This window comes from Peromyscus maniculatus, chromosome 9, assembly GCF_049852395.1.
Source record: "Peromyscus maniculatus bairdii isolate BWxNUB_F1_BW_parent chromosome 9, HU_Pman_BW_mat_3.1, whole genome shotgun sequence".
NCBI classification, from domain to species: domain Eukaryota; kingdom Metazoa; phylum Chordata; class Mammalia; order Rodentia; family Cricetidae; genus Peromyscus; species Peromyscus maniculatus.
Genome location: NC_134860.1, coordinates 43,056,277 through 43,084,240, shown reverse-complemented (window position 1 = coordinate 43,084,240; position 27,964 = coordinate 43,056,277). Strand labels below are relative to the sequence as shown.

At 39.9% G+C, this 27,964-nt stretch overlaps 1 protein-coding gene and 1 long non-coding RNA gene across 6 annotated transcripts in view; one reads left to right on the top strand and one right to left on the bottom strand.

The window, feature by feature from the left end:
- Nucleotides 1-15,824, bottom strand: part of LOC143267355 (uncharacterized) — a 19,643-nt gene extending 3,819 nt beyond the window's left edge. The window contains exons 1-3 of one of the 2 annotated variants that reach the window (XR_013042352.1): nucleotides 15,118-15,824; nucleotides 14,897-15,028; nucleotides 1,396-1,489 (exon numbers count right to left, since the gene is read on the bottom strand). This is a non-coding gene — a long non-coding RNA (uncharacterized LOC143267355). Of the gene's footprint in view, nucleotides 1-1,395; nucleotides 1,490-14,896 lie in introns of both variants that reach the window. The other variant, XR_013042351.1, reaches the window with a different exon arrangement.
- On the top strand, nucleotides 14,273-27,964 carry LOC102921505 (glucosamine 6-phosphate N-acetyltransferase). Of its 4 annotated transcripts, none has more exons than XM_076544828.1 (6): nucleotides 14,273-14,380; nucleotides 19,560-19,727; nucleotides 21,098-21,160; nucleotides 23,278-23,405; nucleotides 24,245-24,306; nucleotides 26,698-27,964. In XM_076544828.1, exons 2-6 carry the CDS (start codon nucleotides 19,574-19,576, stop codon nucleotides 26,843-26,845), a joined length of 555 nt encoding a protein of 184 aa, XP_076400943.1. In that variant the 5' UTR covers nucleotides 14,273-14,380; nucleotides 19,560-19,573; the 3' UTR covers nucleotides 26,846-27,964. The 4 variants fall into 4 exon arrangements, with proteins under 4 accessions (XP_076400943.1, XP_076400944.1, XP_076400946.1 ...); XM_076544829.1 differs by having other exon boundaries at nucleotides 14,283-14,370; XM_076544830.1 differs by having other exon boundaries at nucleotides 14,289-14,375.

Genomic DNA, 27,964 nt, shown 5'->3' with positions numbered 1-27,964 from the left:
AGACTGATGGGTTAGGAGCAAGGAAAGTATATAGCAGATAAAGAGATCTGACTGATTTCCTACACCAGAGACGACTGTACAGAAACATCCCACAAAGAAAGAAAATTATCTCTACATGGCTGCAGTTACATTGAGAAAGGGGTCTCCTGGAGGGAAAGCTGAAGGAAGAGTTAAACTGGCAGTCGGCTGTGCTCTGTGACTAACGACAGCCTGGCTGTAGATTTAGAGTTGTGGTAAATCATAATATAATTCAGAATGCAAATTCTAACCAGGTGTAAATATAGCATCAACAGAGTAAAAGTGGAAAGAAAGTCCTAAAGCTAAATACAGGTGATTGATAGGAGTTTCAGGTGCAGTGATGCACTTCTCCAGGAGTCCCCACTAGGGGTTGGAGAAGAGTGCACTAACCCTGCCTCATTTGAGGAGATGGCATCTAAGCTGTGTGGAAGAACAGAGAAGATGAATCTTACGCACAGCAAGAAAACCACTGCAGGAGACCATCCACTTAGTGTTTTGGAGGGTAGACACTAAGAGGAGCAATGAAACACAAACTGAAAAGCCAGAAGGGCTTTACTACATATGGGAACCTTTGCTACCTGTGGCTCTTCATGAGAACCATTAGATCTCCCAGTCTACACTTCTTCGAGAACAGTCAATGAAGTCTTTGGCAAAACAAAACATCATTACAAGTGAGAAAATAAATTTGACCACAATGTACAGAATATACCAGGATAATCTGGTTCAGAGGCTCGTGTTGACCTAACTAGCCTTTGTTTAAAGTACTATTTGGAAGGAAGTGTGCTTTAAAGATTCTGGCAAACATTACAGTGTTGAAACAGTGATTGGAGGGAGGGTCAAGATTAAAGAGTCAAGGATAACTGGGAAGCTGAGCCCAAGAAAGGAACATCTGGCCTGAATGGTGCATTCTGGACTTGTGCTTCAATGCCAGCTCAACAATAGGCACATAACCTGCTCTAATCTTACAAGAACTGTTACAAATGAGCAGCAAGAACTTGGAAAAGAAGATAAAAGGTTGAGAGTTTGCTTAGACTGTTACCTATGAAATAAGTGGATCAGAGGAGAGAGCAAAGGAGTAGGTGGGTATGGTTGCACACACCTTTAATTCCAGCACTTGGAAGGTAGAGGCAGTTCTCTCTGTACCATGTGGTCCAGGAGATACATGCTCTTCAACGGCTATGGTAACCCTTTTATGCACATTAGAGGTACATATACTGTTTATTCACTAGACAGCTAATCCTTGAAACTGTAAATAGTTTATTCAGCATTTCTAAACAACTTACATTGCTCAGTAGTACATTGAACATTTATCAGATGCTTTTCTATTCCCCACCAATACCTTTCTCTTCAATTTTCTGAAAAAGGAAACACCCTTACCTGTGGTACCAGAATGAACAGATAAGGACCTTTCTATCTGGAGTGGTGACATCATCTGTATTGTTAATTTTGCTAAGTAGATGGCTTCGTATTCCTAAAAATAATACCTTCATTAGTTCAGATATACATTTATATTCTTAAATACCCAAACAATGGTTAATGTGGACATTTGTATTCTTAGTTTACAGCCAAAGGACTGGTACCATAGTCTCATGAATGAAGTATGGTGATATTTTATTTGTGCTGAAATGTGATTTTATTTGTATGTTAATAAATAAAAGTGCCTGGGGTCAGAGCTAATAGCAAGCCATAGCAGAAGTCTGGCAGTGGTAGCACACGCCCTTAATCCCCGATCACATGACAGGCAGATCTCTGTGTGTTCAAGGACACCACCAGCATGGAGACACAAGCTTTTAATCTCAATACCAACCATACAGACCTGGAGGTCTGTACACACAGCCAGTGACAAGGAGGTCATGTGGTTGGGTTTACAACCAATGAGAAGGCAGAACAGAAAGTCAATAAAATGACAGACACACAGGAAGTAGGTCTCTTTCAGAGGGAAAGGAAGGCAGCAGCAGCAGCAAGGGATAAGAAAGGGTTTTAGTCTCAGCTCTTAGCTACTGCTCTGACCTCTTGGGCTTTTAACTCTGTATTTGGCTCTGTGTTTCTTATTTAGTAAGACCGTTACATCTACAATGAAGGTTCACAATTCCTACCTGGTAACTGTCGGTTACTGATCATTAGAAATTCAGTAGTGCCAATAGCTCACTGCCAGACAGAATGGAAGTTCTGCCACTGGGGCATTAGCTATAATGGTCTAATTCTATGTTATAATAGTACAAAGGGTAGAGGGACCTAAAACTTAAATCTGTAATCTTATTAAATGGTTCTAAGAATTAACAAAAACAAAATTCTCGGGTTCCAGCAGTTTTGTGTGGTGTGCTATGAGTCCTGCTTCAGTGAGCTGAGCCGAGAGCATGGCCAAGCTGGGAAACCATCACTTGAATGCAGTGACCTATGATGATGTGCATGTTGGTTTCACTTGGGAAGAGTGGACTTTGCTGGATTCTTCCCAGAAGAATCTCTGCAAAGATGTGATGCTGGAGACCTACAGGAACCTCACCATTATAGGATACAGTTGGAAAGACCTCAATATCAGAGAATATTGTCAAAGCACTAGAAGACATGAAAGGTAATTTTTATGTTCAATCTAAAACAAATGTGCCTCTGAAGGAATTGTAACATGTCCTGGAAGATTTAAACAAAAGCATCAGTGTAAATAAGAACCACTTAAAGTGCGTGGATGATCATTAAATTCTCACAAAAGCATAAACCTCAATTTTAGGTATGTGAATTGTATTTGCAAGCCATTCTTTTAATAAAGAAGACAAGGAAAAAATGGTTGAGATGTAACCATTTGAATCATATCACTGTAAGAGATATGCTATAGAACTGCCAATCTATTTGTTTCATCCTACTCATATTATAAAACTTATACACAGTGAAGAGGTGATAAGTATATCTTTAAAACATTCTAGTAAGCAAAAAGTCCATACTAAAGCTACTACTGCTCTTATAATTGCTGTGACTGTGCTGTTTATTTAGAGGAGCAGTTCTAGTCAAGAATCAAGCAAAATTGTGGAGAAACTTTAATTCCTATACCACAAGTTTATGCGGGCAGAAAGTCGAACTGAATTCAAAGTGGAAATCTTTTATTTGTTATTATTCCTTTAATAGGTATATCATATGTCACTCTGTATACAAGCCATATGGGCATAGGAATATGGAAACACATGAGATGCCTCTCTCTCTCTCAGAGCAGTTAGAAGAAAAGTAGCAGTCCCCACATTGAATATATTTGTTAAAATTGATTTAAGTATACAAATAATTCATTTTCTAGCTTCATTGTTAATATATCAATAAACTCACTCTGTAGAAAAGTCTTGAGTTCTAGGATGGTGTAAATACCACATAAGTGTAAACACAGTGGTGAAACCTTAAAATCGGATTCCTCTGTCGAGTTGGAACAAATTGTAAAATTAATTCTTAGAGATATAAAGAGTCAACAGCATATTGATTATGGTAAAGATTTTACAAGAGCCACTTATCTTTATAGGCTTGAAAGAAGCCAACCTGGGGAGAAACCTTCTGTATATACTCAATGTTGTAAAGACTTAGGATGTGATAAGCAGCATCAAGGGCATAAGAGACTACATACTGCAGGGAAAACCAGTGAATGTAATCAGTGTTGTAAAGCCTTTGCACATCACAAAAGTCTTCAAATTCATAAAAGAACACATATTGGAGAGAAACCCTATGAACATAATCAATGTGGTAAAGCCTTTTTATGTTATGGTGATCTTCAAAGGCATGAAAAAACACATACTAAAGAGAAACCCTATGAATGTAACCAATTTGGTAAATAAAGTCTTTGTATGTCACAATAATCTTCAAATGTATAGAAGACCACATGCTGGAGAGAAACCCTATGAATGTAATCAGTGTGGTAAAGCTTTTGCACAAAATGGTGCTCTTCAAGTGCATAAAAGAACACATACTGGAGAGAAACCCTATGAATGTAATCAGTGTGGTAAAGTCTTTGCACAAAATGGTGCTCTTCAAGTGCATAAAAGGACACATACTGGAGAGAGACCCTATGAATATAACCAATGTGGTAAAGCCTTTGCACAAAATGGTGCTCTTCAATTACATAAAAGAACACATACTGGAGAGAAACCCTATGAATGTAATCAATGTGGTAAAGCCTTTATATCTCACAATAATCTTCAAAGGCATAGAAGGACACATACTGGAGAGAAACCCAATGGATGTAATCAGTGTGGTAAAGCCTTTGCACAACACAATACTCTTCAAATGCATAAAAGAACACAGATTGGAGAGAAACCCAATGAGTGTAATCAATATGGTAAAGCCTTTGCACAACACAGTTATCTTCAAATGCATGAAAGAACATACTGGATAGAAACCTTATGAATATAATCAGTGTTGCAAATCCTTTGCAGATCATAGTAATCTTCAAGTGCGTAAAAGAACACATATTGGAGTGAAACACTATAAATGTAAACAATGTGGTAAAGCCTTTGTTTATCAAGTAATCTTCAAATACATGAGAGAACACATAGTGGAGAAAAAACTATGAATGAAAAAAAAATGTGGTAAAGCCTAGTCACAACACAGAATAACCTTATACCTGTAAAATTTCTAGTGCACAATTTATCTCTTAAATCCTTTGAATATAACAGTAGATGTTGAGGCTCTGGAAAAACACATACTAAAAAGCATCTGAATATATATGAATTCATATGATCTTTAGCCAAAATAAATTTTGAGGCTGAAAAAAAAAAAAACCAACAACAAAATTCTCCTTTCCTAGTTTTCCTTGAACAAACTGTCCCACAGGGACTTCAAAGTCTTTGAAGTAGGGGACCACTCCTTCCTTCTGCAGTCTTCACCCAACACCTCTGAAAGCAGACCACCAGGATCTTTCTTTGTTAGTTTGATTTCCTCATCCTCTGCATGCCTGAATGCCCTAGTGTTCTGCCTTTGAAATGTTTGTTTGTTTGTTTTGGAGGCAGAGTTGCAAAGAACCCTGGCTGACTTCCAGTGTGCCATTTGGTTGAGATTGGCCTTGAAATCTGACCCTCCCTCCTCCTGGGCTTTCAGGTGTATGAGCATGGCAAATGCAACTCCATCAAACACTCCTTACCCTGCTACTGGAATCTGAACCTGAAGCCTTGTCCATGCCAGCAAGCTAGGTCAGAAGCAGGCTACCACTAGCTATTCCTGTCTTAACTCTTCATCCAATCCTTACACACAGGAGTGTGTCTTCTGATTACATGCGCGTAATTGTGTACTTCCTCTCTATTCTTTCTGACCCTGATAGAATCAAAATCTCAGAGGCTAGGATAGGAGTGTGGGACTTGTCTAGCACATAGAAGGTTATCAGTTTAATGCTCTGCACCAGAAAACCAAGTAAATAAAAAACCAAAAAACGGGGGGGAGACACTGCAGCCACCGCCAGGAGAAGCAGCATGTGAAGACGCCGGTAAGCCACCAGCCACGTGGCAAGGTCTCCCTACAAAGCCCTGGTTGGCCTGGAAGTTATTATGTAGGATAGGACTGGATCCAAACTCACAGAAATCCACTTGCTCCTGCTTCCTGAGTCCTGGGATTATAAAGATGGAGTCACTACTCCCAGATCAACTACTCATGCTTTCAGAAGCAGGTTCTGCCACAGAGCAGGAGTAGACAAGAGAACCAAAGGAAAGCTAGTTCAAATGAGCAGAGGATGACCAGGACCATGCAGAGGATGACCATCAGCAGAGGATGACCAAGACCTTACAGAGGATGACCATCAGCAGAGGATGAACAGGACCATGCAGAGAACCTTCCCTCCAGGGCTCAGAATTTCAAGAAATGGGTGAAGACAGCAGGAAACAATTTCCTTGGTGCTAAATTACCAAACAGAGATTAAATTACTTTTTTAATTAGGTTCATTTATTACAAAATAATTTCTCATAAAAAATCAAAACACTTACAAAAAAGGCTTGTAATTTATAAAGAATATTTCTTTTTGAATGTATAGTAAGTGTCATTTCAGGACTGTCTTCCATCATCTTCAATCATGAGGTCTCCCAGGACAGAGACTGTGTAAACATTCACCCAACTATTTCCCTTTCCTCACTGACACACGGTTAGGCTGCATTTTCTATCTTCCCTTGCAGCAAGTAGGACCCTGAAAATGAGCTCTGGTCTATGAGTATGATCAGCAGTCACATACACTGCGGCTGTTGCCTCTGAAACCTCCTGGACAGTATTCCTGGTTCTCTTGTTCCCTTGTAGACAGCTGGAAGCAGAGGAGTCGAGGGATGGTGGGGGGGTGAAGTGGACAGGGAGGCTTTAATTCAAGGACTTCAAACCCAAGGAAAGTGAATGGATAGAATTCGGGGGATCTGAGCCCTTTGATGGGGAAAATGTTGTATACTTATGCTTTCTAGAAAACTGGAATTTACTTCAGTCATGGACAAAAATAAATATCACAGCAGAATCCATAATAGCTGTGGTTTTGTCACCATTAGAAATAAGTTATTTTTCACATCATGTCTGGTAATTGAGAGCGTTGAAGACTGTGTGGGCTTCGCTCCTCTGACATTTTGCTGGATATTTTGCCACTTCTGGATGGTGTTCTAATAGAGAAGCATGTGTGTCACAGTTTCTTAAATACTTAGAGGACTGTTTTGACCTTTGTGATCCTCAGTGACAGCTCTCTGCTGGCTCAGCAGTGCACTGTCTTCCCCAACATCTTTCAACTGAGCACTCCCACAGTAGGCCAAAGGTCAGCCTGTGAAGGGACACAAACAACAAAGCCAGTGTGGTCCAAGGACAAGCTGTTGAATTGTTCTGAAAGCTGGCATGGAGTAATACCTGCCTACATACCGCACAGCCACGGTGAAGACAGTTAACCATCTCTGCCACGGAGTGCTAAATAGCTCTCTGTCAGTTCCCTTCAAACGAGTATTTCCTTCAACACATAATCCAATCTTGAGAAATATGCCCTTATTTTTAAAACTGGTTTTAAGACAAGGAAAGCATTTCCATGTGGTCATCAAAATAAGTAATTAAATAAGTTAGGAGGACTGCCCACCGGAGGCCACGCATATGCTTCTCATAAGTTTGGCTACGATGGCCTTTTCTTTTTCTTCCTCTTTTCTTTTCCTGATCTGTTTAACAGAACATTTCCTATGATTCTATCTTAATGGTCTCATGATGGTGTTGTATGTATTCATATGTACACTTTTGAAGAACGGTGAGTTTGTAAGCTTAATTAGGTTGAGGATCATAAAAATCCAAACCAATAGCTCACAGGCAATTCTTCATCCACTCTATCTTCATCTATATTTCAGTTGCTAATAACTCGACATTATTTGACTTTAGCCTGTTCCATACGCATATGGACAGAAAACACAACATCTCTGGCATTCTAGGCTCCCAACACTTAAACTGCAAGGAACCCTCTAACATACTTCAAGTTGGTTTTGTCAGTGAGTAGCCTGAATATCTTAAAGACATCTTATCTCTTAATCAAAAATTGATTTGTTGTATGAATAGATGATAGAGTGAATGTAATATCACATGAAAGAGTACCAATGAGGTAGCATGTTTGATTTTTATCCCTTGTTCTAGAAACTTAGTTTCCTCCAGTGAAGGTTGCCACCATTATAAATTTATTACATACCATTTCAAGGTATATATTCCTTTTTATATGTATTTTCATTTCTTCATACAAATAAGATATTGTGCTATGAATAACCTTTTGTGACTTCTTAAAACTTAACAATAACATCCATAAAATCTTTTCATTAAAAACCTTCCCTTGTCTTCTGTATAATATTCCATTTTATGCATACACCATGTTTTGTTTAACCAGTTTCTTGTTAACAGACATTCTTATCTCTTATGATTATAGCATTTCAATTGTCCTTCCCCAATAAGATCATTTTATACACATAAGAGTGTGTATCTATTAAGCAAATACCAAGGAAGAGAAGAAATGAGAATTTTAATCTGATAAACACCATGAAGTATTATAATTTCATAATAATGTCCTTATCAATGACTAATAAATGCATTTCTCTACTGGAAAAAAAAACCAAAAAACTCCAACTCCTGATTTTACTCTGCAAATCACCCCTTGTTCTCTCTCTAACATTGATGAGCCATCTTGGAGTTGTTCAATCAAAAGACAGATTCATCTTTATCCTCACCCCCTCAGAACTTATATCCATCAAATATCAAGTCCTGCCAGCTAGCAATGCTTTCAAATAAACCCAGTACCTCATCTCTTTTCCCTCTGCTACCACTTTTGTTTAATCCAATCTTTTTGTATTTATTATTCTTGTCTATATGTACATGCATGTGGCAGCATACTTGCTACAGCACACATGTGGAGGATAGAGTACAAATGTGTGGAGCTAGTTCTCTTTTACCTTTACAGGGATCCCAGGGATGAGTAGACACCAGTGCAAAAATACAGGCAACAACGCAAAGACCTATATGACATCAGAACCTAGTGATTCTACACCCGTAAGACCTGAACATACCAACACAGAAGAAGCAGAAGAAATCAATCCTAAAAGTGACTTTAAGAAGATGATAGAGGCCCTTAAAGAGGAAATGAAAAATCTTTTAAAGAAATGGAAGAAAAAAACAAAACAAAAAAATGGAAGAAATGAAAGAAAGCCAAGAATTAAACAGGAGAAGGAAACAGCTCAAGATTTAAAAATTGAAATCAAGACAATAAAGAAGACACAAACTGAGGGAATGATGGAAATAGACAATCTGACTAAATGAACAGGAACTACAGATGCAAGCATAACCAACAGAATGCAAAAGATGGAACAGAGAATTTCTGACGTTGAAGACACAATAGAAAAAATAGATATGTCAGTCAAAGAAAAAGCTAAAACCAAAAAAGTCGTAACACAAAACATCCAGGAAATTTGGGACACCATGAAAAGCCCAAACCTAAGAATAATAGGGATAGAAAAAGGAGAAGAATACCAACTCAAAGGCACAGAAAATATATTCAACAAAATCATAGAAGAAAACTTTACCAACCTAAAGAAAGAAATACCTATGAAGATACAAGAAGCTTACAGAATACCAAATTGGCTGGATCCAAAAAAATAAAAATAAAAGTCCCTCACCACATAATAATCAAAACAATAAACATACAGAACAAAAAAAAATATTAAGAGTCACAAAGAAAAAGGCCAAGTGACATATAAAGGCAGACCCATCAGAATAACACCAGACTTCTCACTAGAGACTATGAAAGCTAGAAGGTCCTGAACAAACGTTATGTAGATACTAAGAGACCACGGATGCCAACCCAGACTATTATTCCCAGCAAAACTCTCAATCACCATAGATGGAGTAAACAAAATATTCCATGATAGGGCTGGAGAGATGGCTCAGAGGTTAAGAGCACTGGCTGCTGTTCCAGAGGTCCTGAGTTCAATTCCCAGAAACCACATGGTGGCTCACAACCATCTAGGATGAGATCTGGTGCCCTCTTCTGACACACCTCTTCTGGTGTGTAGGCATACATGCCGGAATACTGCATACATACATAATTAATTAACTGATTAACTGATTGATTGATTAATTAATTAGAAATATTCCATTATAAAACCAGATTTAAACCATACCTGTCTACAAATCCAGCCCTACAGAAAACACTAGAAGGAAAAATCCAACCTAAGGAAATTAAACACATCCATGAAAACTCAGGCAACAGAAAATCTTACACCAACAAATACCAAAGAAGCGAAACACAACACTTCTACCAAAAAAATAACAGGAATTACCAATCACTGGTCATTAATATCCATCAACATCAATGGTCTCAATTCACCTATAAAAAGACACAGGCTAGCTGGGCGGTGGTGGCGCATGCCTTTAATCCCAGCACTCGGGAGGCAGAGCCAGGCAGATCTCTGTGAGTTCGAGGCCAGCCTGGACTACTAAGTGAGTCCCAGGAGAGGCGCAAAGCTACACAGAGAAACCCTGTCTTGAAAAAACAAAAACAAAAACAAAAACAAAAACAAAAACAAAAAGAAAAAAAAGACACAGGCTAACATAATAATAAAGATATGAAAACATGATCCATCCTTCTGCTGCATACAAGAAACACACCTAAACTTCACAGACAGACACTACCTCTGAGTAAAAGGCTGGGAAAAGCCTTTTTTTTTCCCATCAAATGGACTTAAGAAACTGGTATAGCTATCCTAATATCTAATAAAATAGACTTGAAACTGAAATCAATTGAAAGAGATTGGGAAGGACATTACATATTTATCACTGGGAAAATCCACCAAGATAAAGTCTCAATTATGAACATTTATGCCCCAAGGACAAAGGCACCCAATCCATAAAAGAAACATTACTAAAGCTTAAATTGCACATCAAACCCTACACACCAGTAGTAGGACATTTCAACACACCACTCTCACCAATGGACAAATCTACCAGACTGAAACTTAAAAAGAGAAATAAAGGACCTAACAGATGTTATGATTCAAATGGACTTAATAGATATCTACAGAACATTCCACCCTAACACAAAAGAATATACCTTCTTCTCAGCACCCCATGGAACCTTCTCAAAAATTGACCACATGCTCGGTCACAAAGCAAATCTCAACAGATACAAAAACATTGGAATAACCTCCTGTATTTTATCGGACCACTATGCCTTAAAGTTAGATTTCAACAACAAAAACTATAGAACTACAATCTCATGGAAACTGAATAATGCCCACCTGAAACACAAGTGGGTCAAGGAAGAAATAAAGAATAAAATTAAAGATTTCCTAGATTTCAATGAAAATGAAAGTACAACATACCCAAACTTATGGGACACTATGAAAGCAATGCTAAGAGGAAAATTCATAGCACTAAACGCACACATAAAGAAGTTGGGGAAATCTCATACTAATGATTTAACATCACACCTGAAAGCTCTAGAACAAAAAGAAACAAACTCACCCAGAAGGAATAGATGCCAGGACATAATCAAATTGAGGGCTAAAATCAATGAAATAAAAACCAAGAGAACAATACAAAGAATCAATGAAACAAAGAGTTGGTTCTTTGAAAAAAATCAACAAGATAAACAAACCCCTATCCAAATTAACCAAAAGGCAGAGAGAGAGAGAGAGAGAGAGAGAGAGAGAGAGAGAGAGAGAGAGAATCCAAAGTAACAAAATCAGAAATGAAAAGGGAGACATAACAACAGGCAATGAGGAAATCTAGAGAATCACCAGCTCATACTTCAAAAACCTGTACGTCCTAAAATTGGAAAATCTGAAAGAAATGAACAATTTTCTGGATAGGTACCACATACAAAAGTTAAATCAAGACCAGATAAACTATTTAAATAGACCAATAAACCCTAAGGAAATAGAAATAGTCATTAAAATCTTCCAAACAAAAAGCCCATGACCAGATGGTTTCAGTGCAGAATTCTACCAGATTTTCAAAGAAGTGCTAATACCAATACTCTTTAAATTGTTCCACACAATAGAAACAGAAGGAACATTACCAAACTCTTTTTATGAGACTAGAGTTTACCCTGATACCCAAACCACACAAAGATGTAACAAAGAGAATTAAAGACCAGTCTCCCTCATGAACATTGATGTAAAAAATACTCAACAAAATATTGGCAAACTGAATCCAAGAACACAGCAAGCCAACAGCCAACATCAAATTAAATGGAGAAAAACTCAAAGTGATTCCACTAAAATCAGGAACAAGACAAGGCTGTCCACTTTCCCCATATTTATTCAATATAGTACTTGAAGTTCTAGCCAGAGCAATAAGACAACAAAAGGAGATCAAAGGGATACAAATTGGAAAGGAAGAGTCAAACTTTTGCTATTTGCAGACAATATGATAGTATACATAAGTGACCCCAAAAATTCTACCAGGGAACTCCTACAGCTGATAAACTCCTTCAGTAAAGTGGCAGGATACAAGATCAACTCAAAAAAATCAGTAGCCCTCCTATACACAAATGATAAAAGGGCTGAGAAAGAAATCAGAGAAACATCACCCTTTACAATAGACATAAATAATATAAAATGCCTTAGGGTAACACTAACTAAACAAGTGAAGGACCTGTATGATAAGCACTTTAAGGCTCTAAAGAACGAAATTGAAGAAGATATCAAAAAATGGCAAGATCTTCCATGCTCATGGATAGGTAAGATTAACAGAGTAAAAGTGGCAATCTTACCAAAAGCAATCTACAGATTCAATGCAATCCCCATTAAAATCCCAACACATTTCTTCACAGACCTAGAAAGGACAATACTCAACTTTATATGGAAAAACTAAAAACCCAGGATAGCTAAAAAGAATCTTATAAAATAAAGCAACCTCTGGAGGCATCACGATCCCTGACCTCAAGCTCTACTATAGAGCTATAGTAATAAAAACAGCTTGGTACTGGCATAAAAACTGACATACAGACCAATGGAATCAAATTGAAAACCTTGACATTAATCCACACACATATGAATACCTGGTTTTTGACAAAGAAGCCAAAACTATACAATGGAAAAAAAGACAGTATCTTCAACAAGTGGTGCTGGCATAAGTGGATGTCAACATGTAAAAGATTGAAAATAGATCCATATCTGTCACCATGCACAAAACTCAAGTCCAAGTGGATCAAAGACCTCAACATAAATCCAGCGACACTGAACTTAATAAAAGAGAAAGTAGAAGTACTCTTGAATGCATTGACACAGGAGATCACTTCCTAAATATAACACCAGTGGCACAGACACTGAGAGCAACAATTAATAAATGGGACCTCTTGAAACCGAGAAGCTTTTGTAGGGCAAAAGGCACGGTCAATAAGATAAAAAGACAGCCTACAGAATGGGAAAAGATCTTCACCAACCCCACATCTGACAGAGGACTGATCTCCAAATTATATAAAGAACTCAAGAAACTAGACATCAAAATACTGAACAATCCAATTTAAAAATGGGCTATAGAGCTAAACAGAGAATTCTCAAAAGAAGAATCTGAAATGGATGAAAGACATTTAAGGAATTGCTCAACATCCCTAATCATCAGGGAAATGCATATCAAAATAACTCTGAGATACCATCTTACACCTGTCAGAATGGCTATGATCAAAAACCACTGAAGATAGCTTATGTTGGAGAGGATGTGGAGCAAAGGAAACACTCCTCCACTGTGGGTGGGAGTGCAAACTTGTACAACACTGTGGAAATCAGTATGGCGGTTTCTCAGAAAATTGGGAATCGATCTATCTCAAGACCCAGCCATACCACTCTTGGGCATATACTCAAGGAATGCCCAATCATACCACAAAAATACATGCTCAACTATGTTCATAGCAGCATTATTCATAATAGCCAGAACCTGGAAACAACCTACATGCCCGTCAACCGAAGAATGGATTAAGAAAATGTGGTACATATACACAATGGAGTACTACTCAGCAGAGAAAAACAATGACAGCATGAAACTTGCAGGTAAATGGATGGAACTAGAAAATGTCATCCTGAGTGAGGTAACCCAGACTCAGAAGGACAAACATTGTATGTACTCACTCATAAGTGGATACTAGATGTAAAGCAAAGGACAATCAGACTGCAACCCACAGATCCAGGGAGGCTACCTAGCAGGGGAGACCCTAAGATGACTGTGGCTTATAAGTTTTGGTTTTACTCAATCACTGGGCAAGCTTCAGTGAAACATTTCACTATTAGGACAAGATTTTGTACTGTATCAAGCTGATGATAGAAAAAGAAAGAAAGAAAGAAAGAAAGAAAGAAAGAAAGAAAGAAAGAAAGAAAGAAAGAAAGAAAGAAAGAAAGAAAGAAAGAAAGAAAGAAAGAAAGAAAGAGAAAGAAAGAAAAAGAAAGAAAGAAAGAAAGAAAGAAAGAAAGAGAAAGAAAGAAAGAAAGAAAGAAAGAAAGAAAGAAAGAAAGAAAGAAAGAAAGAAAGAAAGAAAGAAAGAAAGAAAGAAAGAAAGAAAGAGGACTTGATTGAAGGTAACTGGCATCTCAAGCTTTGCCCTGGTCCTTGCCCCAGACCCCAGAGTCCCCTAAGCACCCTGGAGCCCCGCCCCATCGAACTCTCTTGCACCTCAGAGGCATGTCCCTTAGCCCTGAGACTGACCCTTGCCCAGGGAGTCCCAGAGTGGAGTGTGTGGCTTGCACTGTGCTTGTGCAGCCCGTGCGTGAGGGCGGGGCAGGGCAAAGGCGTTGGTCCTGTCACCTTTGGCCCGAGGAGGGAGTGGGGTACAAAAGGGGGTGGTGCTGGCGCTGCAGCCGGATCCAGATACAGCGCTGTGACCGGCGTGGAGACTGACGCGCCTGGAGGGGAACGTGGATCGCTTCGGTGCAGTGAGGTGACCCGGGGCTGGGACAGGAGGAAGGGCGGGCTTGGGACCGCCTTGAGGCTGCAGACCCCGGAGTCCGGAACGCCCCTGCTCAGGAGCCTGGCTCCTAGGCACGGTGGCCCGCGGTCCGGCCGGGCAGGGTCCTGGAGGGCCTAGAGACCGGAGTGTCCGTGGCGTGGGACTTGGGGACTCTGCCGCCTTCGCTGTGAAGCGGCGCTAACCCTGGGTTCCCTTTTACCGGTCCAGCGGTCAGAGCGGCTGAAGACTGGCTCCAGCTCTAAAGAACCCCTGCACAGACTGTATGAAGCCTGGGGTGGGGGACCTGGGACTTGTACCCCTAGAAACACTGTGTGGTTTCTATTGTGTGCAGGAACTAATGTTTATGTGAGGCAAACGCAAAATTTGTTAAAGTAAAAATACATAAGGATTCGTTTTATTGGGGTAATCAGCCCTTAATTAATCCAAGAATGGGTCTCAGGAAATTGAGATATTTTAAGGCAGGATTCGTATGGTAGAAACAGATACCGTGATGCAAAGATTGTCATCTGTTGAGTTTTCTGCTGTAGAACTTAACGGGAAAAACGAGAGGACCCTCATCACAGGCTGCTCATTTGACCTTTAGGCTTGTCTTGGGAACTCCGAGCTCCAACTATCCAACTAGATTGGAGATAAAAAGATTGTGTAGATCAAATACACTATCGAGAAATAATTCATGCATTGAAGACACTTGAGAGCTATCTACCTACCGGTCACCCATCACAGAGAGTTTGATATGGCTGTAGATGATGTTTAGAAATTTGTAAATCTTGGTCTTCAGTGTTCACTACTTGTTGCTCTGTTTTGTCTTCCTAGAAGCAGCTGCTTCCCATTTGTATCCAATCTCATTCAGAGGCTGGAAAGCCAAACTTGAAATGGTCTCTAAAATGTATTCATTTGGGGAAAAAACCACCCCTCGGTACTATTATAAACATAGTTTGATGTATGACACTTGTGTTGTCACTAGTGGCAATGTGGCAGTCTTTTTTCTTTGTGCCTTTCTGAAATATGATTGCTAAACGAGACCTCACGTCATTCATTATTCATTGACTAGAGACTTACCAGACTAGGGCCAAGGCGGTACTCCAGCCTTGTAAAGGAACGCTTATTTAGCAGTTACACACAACAGGTTGGGGGGACGGTGCTTTGAATTAGAGTTTACATTTTGTATATTTCTATTTATATAACCGAACTTTAGTTAGCTGGTGATGAATCTTTAAGTGCTAAAGAATGAAGTTTTCATGTAGCCAGGGCTAGCCTTAAATTTCCACCACCCAGTTCCCGGGTGTAGGGTGGGTGTGGGGATATCTTAAAACCAACTTTAAAAAGAATTTTCCGATTACTCCAGTTTCCATAGTTAGTTTTCGTGTGTGGGTTGTTCTTTGAGGCAGGTGCCACTGTGGTAGCCCTGCTGGCCTTGACCTCCCAGAGCCCATGCCCCAGCCCATGCCCCAGCCTCCCTAGTACTGGGTGTACTGTACAGGTGTCAGCCACCTCACCTGAATTTTTATTAGATTGTAATGAGGCATGACCTCTGTCAGCATCATGTCTTTATGACTAGGAAGATGGGATTTAAAAAACCTCAAAGAGGAAGAAGCCTGTTTTAAAAGGAGTTTGACTGCTTTCAGATCTTTTGGGTTTAACTGGACCAATGGCTGTCCCCCTCTACTTAGTAATGGGTGCTAGAAACTGATTTAAGGTTGCTTCAGGGGTCTGGTATGGTGGAACACTTCTGTACTCTCAACATGGTCAACGTGGGGAACATGGAGACAGAATCAGGTAGGCTGGGGAGGTGGCTGAGAGGGTAAATCGTTTGCAAGACTGAGGACCAGAATTCCTTGACTGATTGCCAGAACCCATGTAAAGAAGTAGGGTGGGCTGGGAATTACAGCACCAGGAGACAGAAATCCGTTGAGTCAACTGGCTATTTACACCAACCTAAAAAGTGAGTCCAGGGTTTGGGGAGAGAACTTGTTTCAGTATATAAAGTGGAGAGTGATCGAGGACACCTGGTGTCAACCATGGGCCTCCACACTCACAGCCATGCATGTGCACATGTACCCAACACACATGCAAACATGCCTACACATGTGCACACATACAGCAAAGAGTGGGAAGGCAACCTAAGCTACATGATGGAAGTGATGATCATGTCGTTTGTTTAGTTCTTCCTTCATCATTTATGTGGCTTCCTTGTAGATAATGTGCTTCCTCACCCACTGACTTTGGACATGGGTGGCTCCAAATTGCCATGCCTATCATGAGATGCCATATCTGCTTGCTCCCTGAGCTCTGACCTTTGCCAGGAGGGTAGCTTATCTAAAATGGCCTTTCAGATGGGTGGTAACTGGCTTAGCAAAGGACAAAGGGAGGTGGGGAGTGGGGGCCACGGGGGAAGAGCCCCAGAGAGAACTGCAGGGTGGGGCCAGGGGGAAGGGACACAGCATGCATGCCTTCCTGGCAGGCCCACCCCCTGAGAATCTCCATGTGGAGGCAGAGCCAGAAGGATCTCTGTGAGTTCGAGGCCAGCCTGGTCTCCAAAGCGAGTTCCAGGAAAGGCGCAAAGCTACATAGAGAAACCCTGTCTCGAAAAACCAAAAAAAAAAAATTAAAGTGGAGAGTGATCGAGGGCACCTGATGTCAACCATGGGCCTCCACACTCACAGCCATGCATGTGCACATGTACCCAACACACATGCAAACATGCCTACACATGTGCACACATACAGCAAAGAGTGGGAAGGCAACCTAAGCTACATGATGAAAGTGATGATCATGTCGTTTGTTTAGTTCTTCCTTCATCATTTATGTGGCTTCCTTGTAGATAATGTGCTTTCTCACCCACTGACTTTGGACATGGGTGGCTCCAAATTGCCATGCCTATCATGAGATGCCATATCTGCTTGCTCCCTGAGCTCTGACCTTTGCCAGGAGGGTAGCTTATCTAAGATGGCCTTTCAGATGGGTGGTAACTGGCTTTAGCAAAGGACAAAGGGAGGTGGGGAGTGGGAGCCACGGGGGAAGAGCCCCAGAGAGAACTGCAGGGTGGGGCCAGGGGGAAGGGACACAGCATGCATGCCTTCCTGGCAGGCCCACCCCCTGAGAATCTCCATGTGTTAGTTACCTGGGAGCTGCAGGTTTAACTGTGGGATGACACGAGCTAGGCAGTTGAGTGAGAGTGGAGCTTTATCTGGGGGCCTTCAAGACATTTCTTTTGGAAATCAACTATTGATAACCCTTTGGGGATCTGGTGTCTATCACATCTTGCCTTCCCTTTCCCAACATCATCCCCTTCCCTGGGCACCAGGAGGGTTTTACTATTTGAAGAGCATTCAGGTGAACCCAAATGTACCTGCCTCTGTATTGCAAACACCTTCTTAAAACAACACAATAGTTATTTCTTGGTGCCTGGACAACTGGTTCTTAGTTCTATCCAGAATACTTTTTTTTTCTTTAGGTTTGGTTTTTTCAGATAGGGTTTCTCTGTGTCCCTGGCTGTCCTGGAACTTAACTCTGTAGACCAGGCTAGCCTTGAACTCACAGAGATCTGCCTGCCTCTGCTTCCCTAGTGCCAGGTCTTTCCAGAATACTTTTATTACACTTTTAATTAGTCTGAAATTCTCTTTTCCAAAATAGAGATTACAAGTGCTGGTCTAACTCTTGTACAACAATGGCATGCAGAATTGAACTATACTAGCCTAGTAGTTAAGGAGGTGACATCCTTCTGCCTCAGTGATGTAACGTGGTAATGTACAGAATCAAATGAAGAGCTAGCTCAGGGTTAGAAATAGCAAGCATTAAACAGAGTAACCTCCACACTGGCACATGTAAAGCCATCCGTTGCCTTGTTATTCCTATTGACCCAGGAGCCTTGAGCAAGCTCCTGTCTACTGCCTGGTCTGTTTATTTTATCCTGGGGATAAATCAGGATACATCTTTTATTGTTGTTAAAGAATGAACAAATATAAAGTACTCACCAAATTAATATTACATGTTTTTATGATTATCCACAGAATAGAATAATCTAAAGAAATGTACAGAAAACTGAAACTATTAACTAGTTAAAATTTATTATGACTTCATAAATTTGTTTTGAGACAGGGTTTCATATCACATTTGTCATATGTGTGTTTTGAGACAGTAATCCACAACATACCCAGACTGACCTAAAACACTTCTTCATTGGGTGCCTGAAATTCTGGGATTACAAGCATGCTCCACTGTGTCTGGTCCACAGCATCAAACACACACACACACACACACACACACACACACACACACACACACGTTATTCTTAAAATGTTTAGAAGCAGCTAACATAGGCTTTTTAGAAAACTGTCATGAAAACAAAATGCAGACACTCAGTATCTGTCATGGCTAAGGACAAATACTACTGTGACTGTAGAGAATAATGAAGTCATTTGAATAACTGCCCAGTTATCTTGTTCGTGGTTCACATGACAGAAACAAGTCACATTCACATACTCCAGTGGGTCTTTAGTGCAGGGATACCACATGATTTCTGAGCCTAGTAATAAAGTGCAGGATTGGAATCGTGCAAACACGATCCACAAGATGTCACTGTCACACAGACAGAGCACTGGTTCTCAACCTTCCTAAGGCAGTGACCTTTTGGTTCTTCGTGCTGTGCTGACCCCAACCACAAAATTACTTTTGTTCCTACCTCATAACTGTAATTTTGCTCCTGTAGGGATCGTAATGTAGGTCTCTGGAATACAGGCTTATCTGGTATGTGGCCCCTATGAGGGGGTCACGTGGCTCCCCACAGGGGTTGTAACCCACAGGTTGAGAACCACTGCACTAGTGGCACCAGCCCACGGGGATAAAATGTCTCCAGTGACCTGGAAAATGGAGTTTCCAAGTTTTCTTCTTGTTCAACTTCTTATTGTTGTCTTTTATTATTATATTGTCTTCTTATTATTGTCCATTATTGTCACCCTTAGTTTCAACACATTTTTCATCTGATAGTAAAATTGTTTTTTTTTTTTTACATGTTTACAGTTGTAGTCTAGGTAGCTAAAGTTAAAGTAGCTCATATGTTATAGAATCCATTTATATGAAATTAACTTCCACATCCAGCACACGTTTTCTGTACTAATAAAGCCTTTTAACATTTGAAATTTTATTTTAGACTTTACTGGAAAGATGAAGCCCAACGAAACACCTATGTTTGACCCAAGTCTGCTCAAAGAAGTGGACTGGAGTCAGAATACAGCTACATTTTCTCCAGCCATTTCTCCAATGAATCCTGGAGAAGGCTTGGTTTTGAGGCCTCTTTGTACTGGTGACTTGAATAAAGGTATGGGCCCAATTTAGTTTGCAAACCTGACTAGAAATCCATGCTTTCTTCCTAAGCATGATGCTAACTTACAGAGTACTTGATTTTGTCCTTGTAATGACTGGAGCACTCAGTTGTAATAGGTATGTATCATGGAGGCAGGATACTCCTATGATGTATTTAAAATAACTAAATACAGTAGTACTCCTTCCAAAAGGATGCCTCTAAAACAAAAATGAAGTTATACTGTCCAAGCACATGGAAAAGAGTTTTCTCTAAGAAGCTAGATATGCAGATAATATTCACAAATTGAAGGGGTTTTATGTACTCCAATGTAATTCTTTAATATCTAAATTATCCAAAATAATTTTCTGAAACTTTGGTGATTTAAAATCAACATTTTACCAGACTATTTTCTTCTTCAGAGGTATTTGAGGAAGGTAACTTCGGTTAGAATTACTGCATTTTGAAAAATTAAGACTCGGGGCTGGAGTGATGGTTCAGAGTTTAAGGTCACCGATTGCTCTTCCAGAGGTCCTGAGTTCAATTCCCAGCACCCACATGGTGGCTCACAACCATCTATAATGAGATCTGACACCCTTTTCTGTGTACATAATAAATAAATCTAAAAAAAAGAAAATGTAAAAAGAGAAAAATTATAACTCAGAGTTCTCAATGTACTTTTAGCATTATTATTAGGGTCTTTTGTTATTGTTTAAAGACAGGGTCTATTTAGCCCTGGCTATCCTAGAACTCTCTATATAGACCAGGCTGGCCTTGAACTCAGAGATCTGCCTGCCTCTGCCGCCCTAGTGCTGGGATTAAAGACATGCACCACTACGCCTTGGCTGCATTAACTTTAGTAAATTTAGAAATTTAGAAAGTTGTCTCAACCGGGTTGTATCAGTTACATTGTAGCTTACAAATGATAATCGGTGGAAGTGAGAATCTTGCACTTCAAGTGTTAAGGAAAATGTGGTATCCCTTACATAAATCTTTAATAGCAATGAACAATGTATATGCTGGTTTTGTAATTATTGATAGTAAGGTCTGCATTATTCTAAAATATCATGCAAATATTGTTGAGAGCTGTCATTTGCTTTCTGATTATAAAAAGAATAGGTTGAAGTTTAATAAAAATAATGCAATAGGTACTTGTATAAAAATGTCCTTATGTAATTCAGTACTATATGCAATGAATGCACACTGCAGACTCTGTTGGAAATTTGCATGTTTAATCAACAAAAACTTGATTAAGGATTATAATGGAAACATGATTATGGAGTTTTGAAAAAGTAATTTCCTTAAACCTACCCAGTGAACATTTTACTTCTTTACATATTTTAATCATTCTTTTGCTTTTCTCTTGACTTGAAATGTTTTAAAACTAGGTTTTTTTAAGTTACTGGGTCAGTTGACAGAGATTGGCATCGTCAGCCCTGAGCAGTTCATGAGTAAGTACCATGGGGTACCTTGTCTGTATAGTTAGAACTCTGTTCAGTACCCACTTATTCAAAGAGCTGAAAATTATGAACTAGCAATCCTCATTTATAGAATCCTAATGTTTGAACGATACCTTGATAGTTACTGGGGGACCACTATAGGGTTACTTCCGTTTATTGTGGTTATCTCTTTCTATGTGGTTATGTTAAGCACAGAAATTACATTACGAAATTAGAAACAAACAAACAAAAAAACTTCAGTGTTTGTGTTCTGACAGCAAAAGCCATGGCTCAGTGGGTAAGAGCTCTGACTGCCCTTCAGAGGACCTGGGTTCAACTCCAAGTACCCATATGGCACCTCACAACTGTCTCCAATTCCAAGATCTGACACCCTCACACAGATACACATGCAGGCAAAATACCAAATGCAAATAACTACAAAAAAAAATTTATGTTCCTATTCTTTTTGTTCCTCAATGTTTAAAGGTTTGTTGGACTTAGGGTTGGCAGGCATCTTAAGAGTTAGTCTAACAATCCCCTTCCTGCTTTGAGACATGAGAAAATGGGTTCCCAGAGAGAAGCGTTCCCAAGATTACAGTTAATCACTGGAAGGACAGCAGGAACCTTCTTCTCTTCTTCAACACAGCCTGTTCCCATTTCCTACTAATGCCCTTCCTTTAGTAGGTAACTTCTCCAACCAGGCTACATGTAATGACATCTACATTACTGTTTAGTTTCCTTTATTGAATTTTTTTTTCCTACTTCAGACCTATATAGAGTGAGACTTTGAAACTAAACAGTATCTGAGAACTACATAACTTGGCTTTTAAACTCCTAGGGTTTGCATACATATCAGATTAGATGAAAATTGTAGTTTTCCCAGCAATATAAAGTGCTAAACATTATTTGCAGGAACACAGCTTTGCTTTTATTTGTTGTATAACTTTGGAAAAACTGCTTAAATGGGGACATATCTGTGTTATCTTTGTAAGGTGCTTTCAAAGCAAACAAAGATCCTATTTCTAAAAGAACAAACATGTAATCCTGAAACATAGGAAAAACAAACAGAAAACTGTTTTGTCAAAATATTTTGAAACCAAGACTGTGAATCGTGGATATAATAGGCTCTTGCTTCATCTTTTTTTTTAAAGATTTATTTATTATGTATAGTGTTCTGTCTGCGTATATTCCTACATGCCAGAAAAAAAAACACCAGATCCCATTATAGATTGTGAGCCAATGTTTGCTGGGTATTGAACTCAGGACCTCTAGAAGAGCTGCAGGTGCTCTTAACCTCTCAGCCATCCCTCCCACCCATAATGGGCTCTTGTAAAAACCTGCAGCTATGTTCTTTGAGTATTTTTGAGTATTAGTTTTAAATAAATGTATATTAAATCGGCAGATATTGACATTTAGTCACACAACTGGCTACATGTACTATTTATCTGTAATACAGTGTTGTTCACCTAAAAGACCCAAGTCTTACTTTGCTACTAGATTTTATGTGTGTGTTTCTGGGCACAGAGGCAAGCCCTCCCTCTGGGTTACATCTCTATGTGTGGACCATTCAGTGCTAATTGATGGTATTTCAACTCCTTGGTATTTTAAATAACAGAGTAGTTTTACAAGTTTAAACTAGCCGAGTGTAGTGGCACATAATTTTTTTTGTTTTTTGTTTGTTTGTTTTTTTCAAGAAGGGTTTCCCTGTGTAGCTTTGCGCCTTTCCTGGAACTCACTCTGTAGACCAGGCTGGCCTCAAACTCACAGAGATCCACCTGCCTCTGCCTCCCGAGTGCTGGGATTAAAGGTGTGCACCATCATCGCCTGGCAATGGCACATACTTTTAATCCCAGCGCTAGGGCGGCAGAAGCAGGTGGGTGTCTTTGAGTTTGAGACCAGTCTGGTCTACACATTGAATGTTAAAATAGCCAGAGGGAAATAGTGACACCCTGTGTCAATAAACAAATATCTTATGCTCAATTTACTTCACTTGCTTTGTATTTTTTTTTTTTTAACATGGACACTAAAGCCCTATGGCAAAATAGCTTTACTATTCAAAGATGAAGTCAGACAAGCCTGGAACTTTTCTTTATTGTCTACCATCTAACACTTTTTTAACATTTCCCCAGATTCTTTTGAGCACAAGAAGAAGACTGGGGATTACTATGTTATAGTTGTGGAAGATGTGACCCTAGGACAAATTGTTGCTACAGCAACTCTGATCATAGAACATAAATTTATCCATTCATGTGCTAAGGTATGTGATCACTTTAATGCCTACGAGTAAAGTGCAGAGATGATTTCTAATGAAACCAGCTTAGAAGCTTCATTAGAAAAAATCGGTTTTCCCATAATTTTTCTTTGCTGGAATTCTTCAGCAGAAGACACTTTCCTCAAGTTTCTGTGAGTTACAAATCAATGAAAACCAGACAGATGAGCTAGTGAGATAACACAAGTGGTAAAGGTCGGTGCCGAGTCGAACCGCCCAAGTTCATCCCTGGGACCCACATGGTGGAGAGAGAACTGTTACAAGGTGTAGTCTGACCTCCACAGATGCCCTAAGCCATTCACACACAAGCTCTCTGAATGTAGGAAAAAAGGAGCATTTAGAAAAGTTCTCTGGTCAGGTGTGGTGGGGCCAGCACTCGGGAGGCAGAGGCGGGTGGATCTCTGAGTTCAAGGCCAGCCTGGGCTACAGAGTGAGTTCCAGGACAGCCCCGGCTACACAGAGTCACCCAAAACCCTTGATAGAGAGGGAGAGAGAGGGAGAGGGAAGAGAGGGAGAGATGGAGAGACAGAGAGATAGAGACAAAGAGACAGAGAGAGATCTGTAGGTTATGGGTTTTGTTTTCAGCACTTCAAAGTGGTAAATTGTTAGTAAGCAACTTTGGATGTACTGTATTTATGACAAGATTTCATTATGATGATTGGGATTGGAGTTTTAAACAGAAGAGAGGTTGGAGATATAACTAAAAATCTGAGGCACACCTGACTTTTTGTTTTCTCTATGATAAAGACTATAATTATAACTGGTATTGCTAGCTTAGTGGAAAACAGGCTGAACGCTCATCCTGTCCCACTGTGATTTTTTTGTAGAGGGGAAGAATAGAAGAATTTGTCATTAGTGACGAGGGCAGAGGGAAGCAGCTTGGCGAACTGTGAGTAGGCACCTGGAACCCTGGAAGACAGGATGGCCTGTCCCTGTTTGGTCTCTTGGCAAGAAACTTATTTCATAAGGTCTTCCTGGTTGTTATTTCTGACCTTTGGTTTCTGAACTCATTCTCACTTTATATCTTAGACTGAATTTAATAAAAAATTATAGTGCCATTAGTTTTTAGCCCCCCCCCAAGTTTGAGAATTGAAAACATATTCCATTTATCAGAGTAGCAAGTAATCGAACTGTGTTCTACCATTGAGTTATGTCACTAGTCGCCCCCACTTGCGCACCTTTTTGTTTTAGAGACAAGGTTTACCTATGTAGTCCTGGTTGTCCTGGAACCACTCTGTAGACCAGGCTGACCTCGAACTCAGAGATCTGCCTGCCTCTGCTCCCCACTGTGGGGGTTAACGTATGTACTACCACGCCTGGCTTTTTTCTCTTTTTGAGACAAGGGTATCATTAAGTTCAGAATGACTATGAACTTGTGATCCTCCTTCCTCAGCCTCTGGAGTAGTGGAGAATAGGCCTGGCTTATGGAAAGTAACCTCTTTTAACTTTTAATGACAAGATCTTTCTAAATGCACAAGCACACACAACAGGAGAAAACCTCTTAGTTAGCACCTTTGGTGTATTTAATATCTTACAGCAGTTAGATTTTTTTTTTTCCTGCCTGCTTCTGCCTCCTGAGTGCTTGTATTAAAGGTGTGCACCATCATGGCCCACCTTAGATTACATATTTATGCAGGATTCTTATTCCTTGGGCTTTGTAAGATGGTTTCTGAATAATACATACATGTATTATTCAGACTAATCAAGTTTATTTGACCCACATCTTCAAAAATCAGCTTTTAAGGTGATTAATGAAGCTTGGCATGGTGGCATACCTTTAATCCCAGCTCATAAGAGGCAGAGGCAGGCATATCTCTGTGAGTTAACCTGGTCTACATGGCCAGTTCCAGGCCAGCCAAGGCTATAGGAGACTGTTTCAAGACTATACCTATTACTTACTCATATATGTGAACATGGCAAGTGTTTACTTGGGTACATTTAGAACAAAGGCACCCCACCTGCAACCTTACAGTGTTCCATAAGGAATTGAGGACATTCTGCATGTTAGGCAAACCTGAACGCTGAGTTCCATCCCCCGCCCCTGGCACAAACATATTTTGGGGTTTGTCTTTTGACATAAGATCTGGTTTGCTATGGTAGAAGAGAGCCTTCAATTCCAGACCCTCTTGCCTTCACCTCTTAGGTGCTGTTACAGGTGTAACACCACAGCCAGTTAGAGTCCTTACATAAAAATAATTCGGGTCATTGTTCTCACAATTTGATAGTCTTTAGTATTTAAAAAAAGTGTTGTTAGTTATTTATTTGGCTGTGTTCAGGTTCTGCAATCCCAGTACGGAGGATTGAACCTAGAACTTCACACACATGCTTGGCAAGCACTCCTCACTGCTGCTTTCTCAGTCCTTGGTATTTTTATACCCCAGTCTCTGAGTCTGTGCTTGTCTTACACATGTGTGCAGTTAGTTTAGCTGGCCTTCCTTGAACTCACAGCAATCCTCCTGCTTCAGCCTCTCAGATGGTGGAATTACAAGTGTGCCACTCACTATACCTATGCTCACGTGTGAACTTTTAAAAATTGTTTTACTTCAGTGGGTATTTCACCTGCATATATATCTGTGTATCACTTGCGTTCCCGGTACCTCAGAAGGCAGACGGCAGCATTAGATGCCCTGAGACAGGAGTTACAAATGGCTGTGAGCTACCATGTGGTTGCTGGGAACCAAAGCAGGAGTCAGATCCAAGAGCAGCCAGTGTGCTTCGTTTAATGCCAAGCCAGCTCTCTAGTCCTGCATGTGAATTTTTTTAAATTTTATGCATATAGGTGTTTTGCCTGCATGTATGTCTGTGTACCACTTATAAGTCTGGTACCTATGTAGGCCAGGTTCCAGATCACCTGGAAATGCAGACACAGTTAGAAACTATGTATGTATTAGGAATTGAACCCATCTTCTGGAAAATCATCTCTCCAGCCCCTCACACAAAAAAATGTTCAGAGGCTGGTGAGATGGGCGAGAGAGTGACCGCACTTGCAGTGATTTCTAGAGCCCATCTAAAGGAGAGCTGCAAAACGGCCCCCCACCATGCTGCACTGGAGCCCTCCTCCCATAAAGAGGTGTCGGCTGTTAGTTAATAGGCTGGGGGTGGTGTCGGAAACAAGACAGAAATGCTTCAGTAATTTAAATGCTTATCAACTTCATCATTTGATACTTAAAGGAGTGCTTAATAAATACTAGTTTTATTTGTATATATCACTAATCTGTAGCATCATCAAGGCCCATTTTGGTTCACACTGTCTCCCACACTTCCCTTTTCAAAATTTCAGGTTATTATCAACTCTCACTTTGCTAAGCAAGAAGCTGAACTGTTACAAGATCACCCTTGAATGTCTACCACAAAACGTGGGCTTCTACAAAAAGTTTGGCTATACAGTATCTGAAGAAAAGTACCTGTGTCTGAGGAACCAGAAGTAAAGATGACCATCAAGATGATGCTCCAAGGCTTTCCGGTTCATTTTTGTTGCTGCAGCCAGTGAGCTCCATACCCCCTAGACTGTAGTGTGCAATGTAGTAGTGACAAGAGCATGCCTGTAGCTGCTTGGACTTGCTCTGAGTTAAGAGTATAAATGATCACAAAGGGGATGATTTTTAGCCAAAGGAATATATTTTCAACTTGAATATCTTCTTGCATTGTATTTTTCTAAAGTTTATTGTCATTTCCTGGTTGTCAAGGGTATGAGTAGTTATGTCTGCTCCTTACTGCTCATTTTTAAATATATGTATATATATTGAATAAGGCTGTTTCTTATCACAAAATTATTTTAGTCTCATACATCTAAACAGACTTAAGGGTGCACCGTTTCTCACATCACAGGGAGTCAGACCCATCTGTTGTTACAACCAGATACATATCTGCACGTGTAAACATGGTTGAACCTAAAATCGCACACAACTTGGACAGTCTTTTAAAGAAACAAGAGAAATGAAAACTGTGACAAGGTACAACAGTTTAAGTAACTATTTTACTAAGTGTAGAGTTCTGTGCAGACAATGCCCACCCACCTGTCTCACCTGTCACATGATGTTAGAATCATCCAAGGGCAGATCTTGAGAACCAAGGTTCTTTTCTTCAGTGAGTGAGCAGCTGTCCATGGGGTACTTTTACCCTGGTTTATCATGGCCATCTGAAGCCTCTGAGTCACAAAATATGTATGGTACTGCCTTTGATACATCCTTAAAATAACAGTAGCTTTTCTATTTAATGTGATTATAATGGTACTGTTATTCTGATCAATGTCCTGTTTTATTTATTTTAATGATTTATTTTTATTTTTATTCGAGATAGGGTTTCTCTGCGTAGTTTTGCGCCTTTCCTGGAGCTCACTTGGTAGCCCAGGCTGGCCTCAAACTCACAGCCATCCGCCTGGCTCTGCCTCCTGAGTGCTGGGATTAAAGGCGTGTGCTACCATCGCCTGGCATATTTTAATTTTTTAAAGTAGAAGATGTAGATACTTTATTAACAATGGTTCTAATCTTTTGCATTCCATGTTATTACATTAAACTTGTTTATATGAATAGTTTCTCATGTTAGAA

Coding starts and splice junctions, on each gene's coding strand:
- LOC102921505 (XM_076544828.1), top strand. CDS start 19,574: ATGAAGCCCAACGAAACACCTATGTTTGACCCAAGTCTGCTCAAAGAA. Junction 21,161..23,277: donor CAGCCCTGAGCAGTTCATGA/GTAAGTACCATG, acceptor ACATTTCCCCAG/ATTCTTTTGAGCACAAGAAG. Junction 24,307..26,697: donor GGGAAGCAGCTTGGCGAACT/GTGAGTAGGCAC, acceptor TCAAAATTTCAG/GTTATTATCAACTCTCACTT.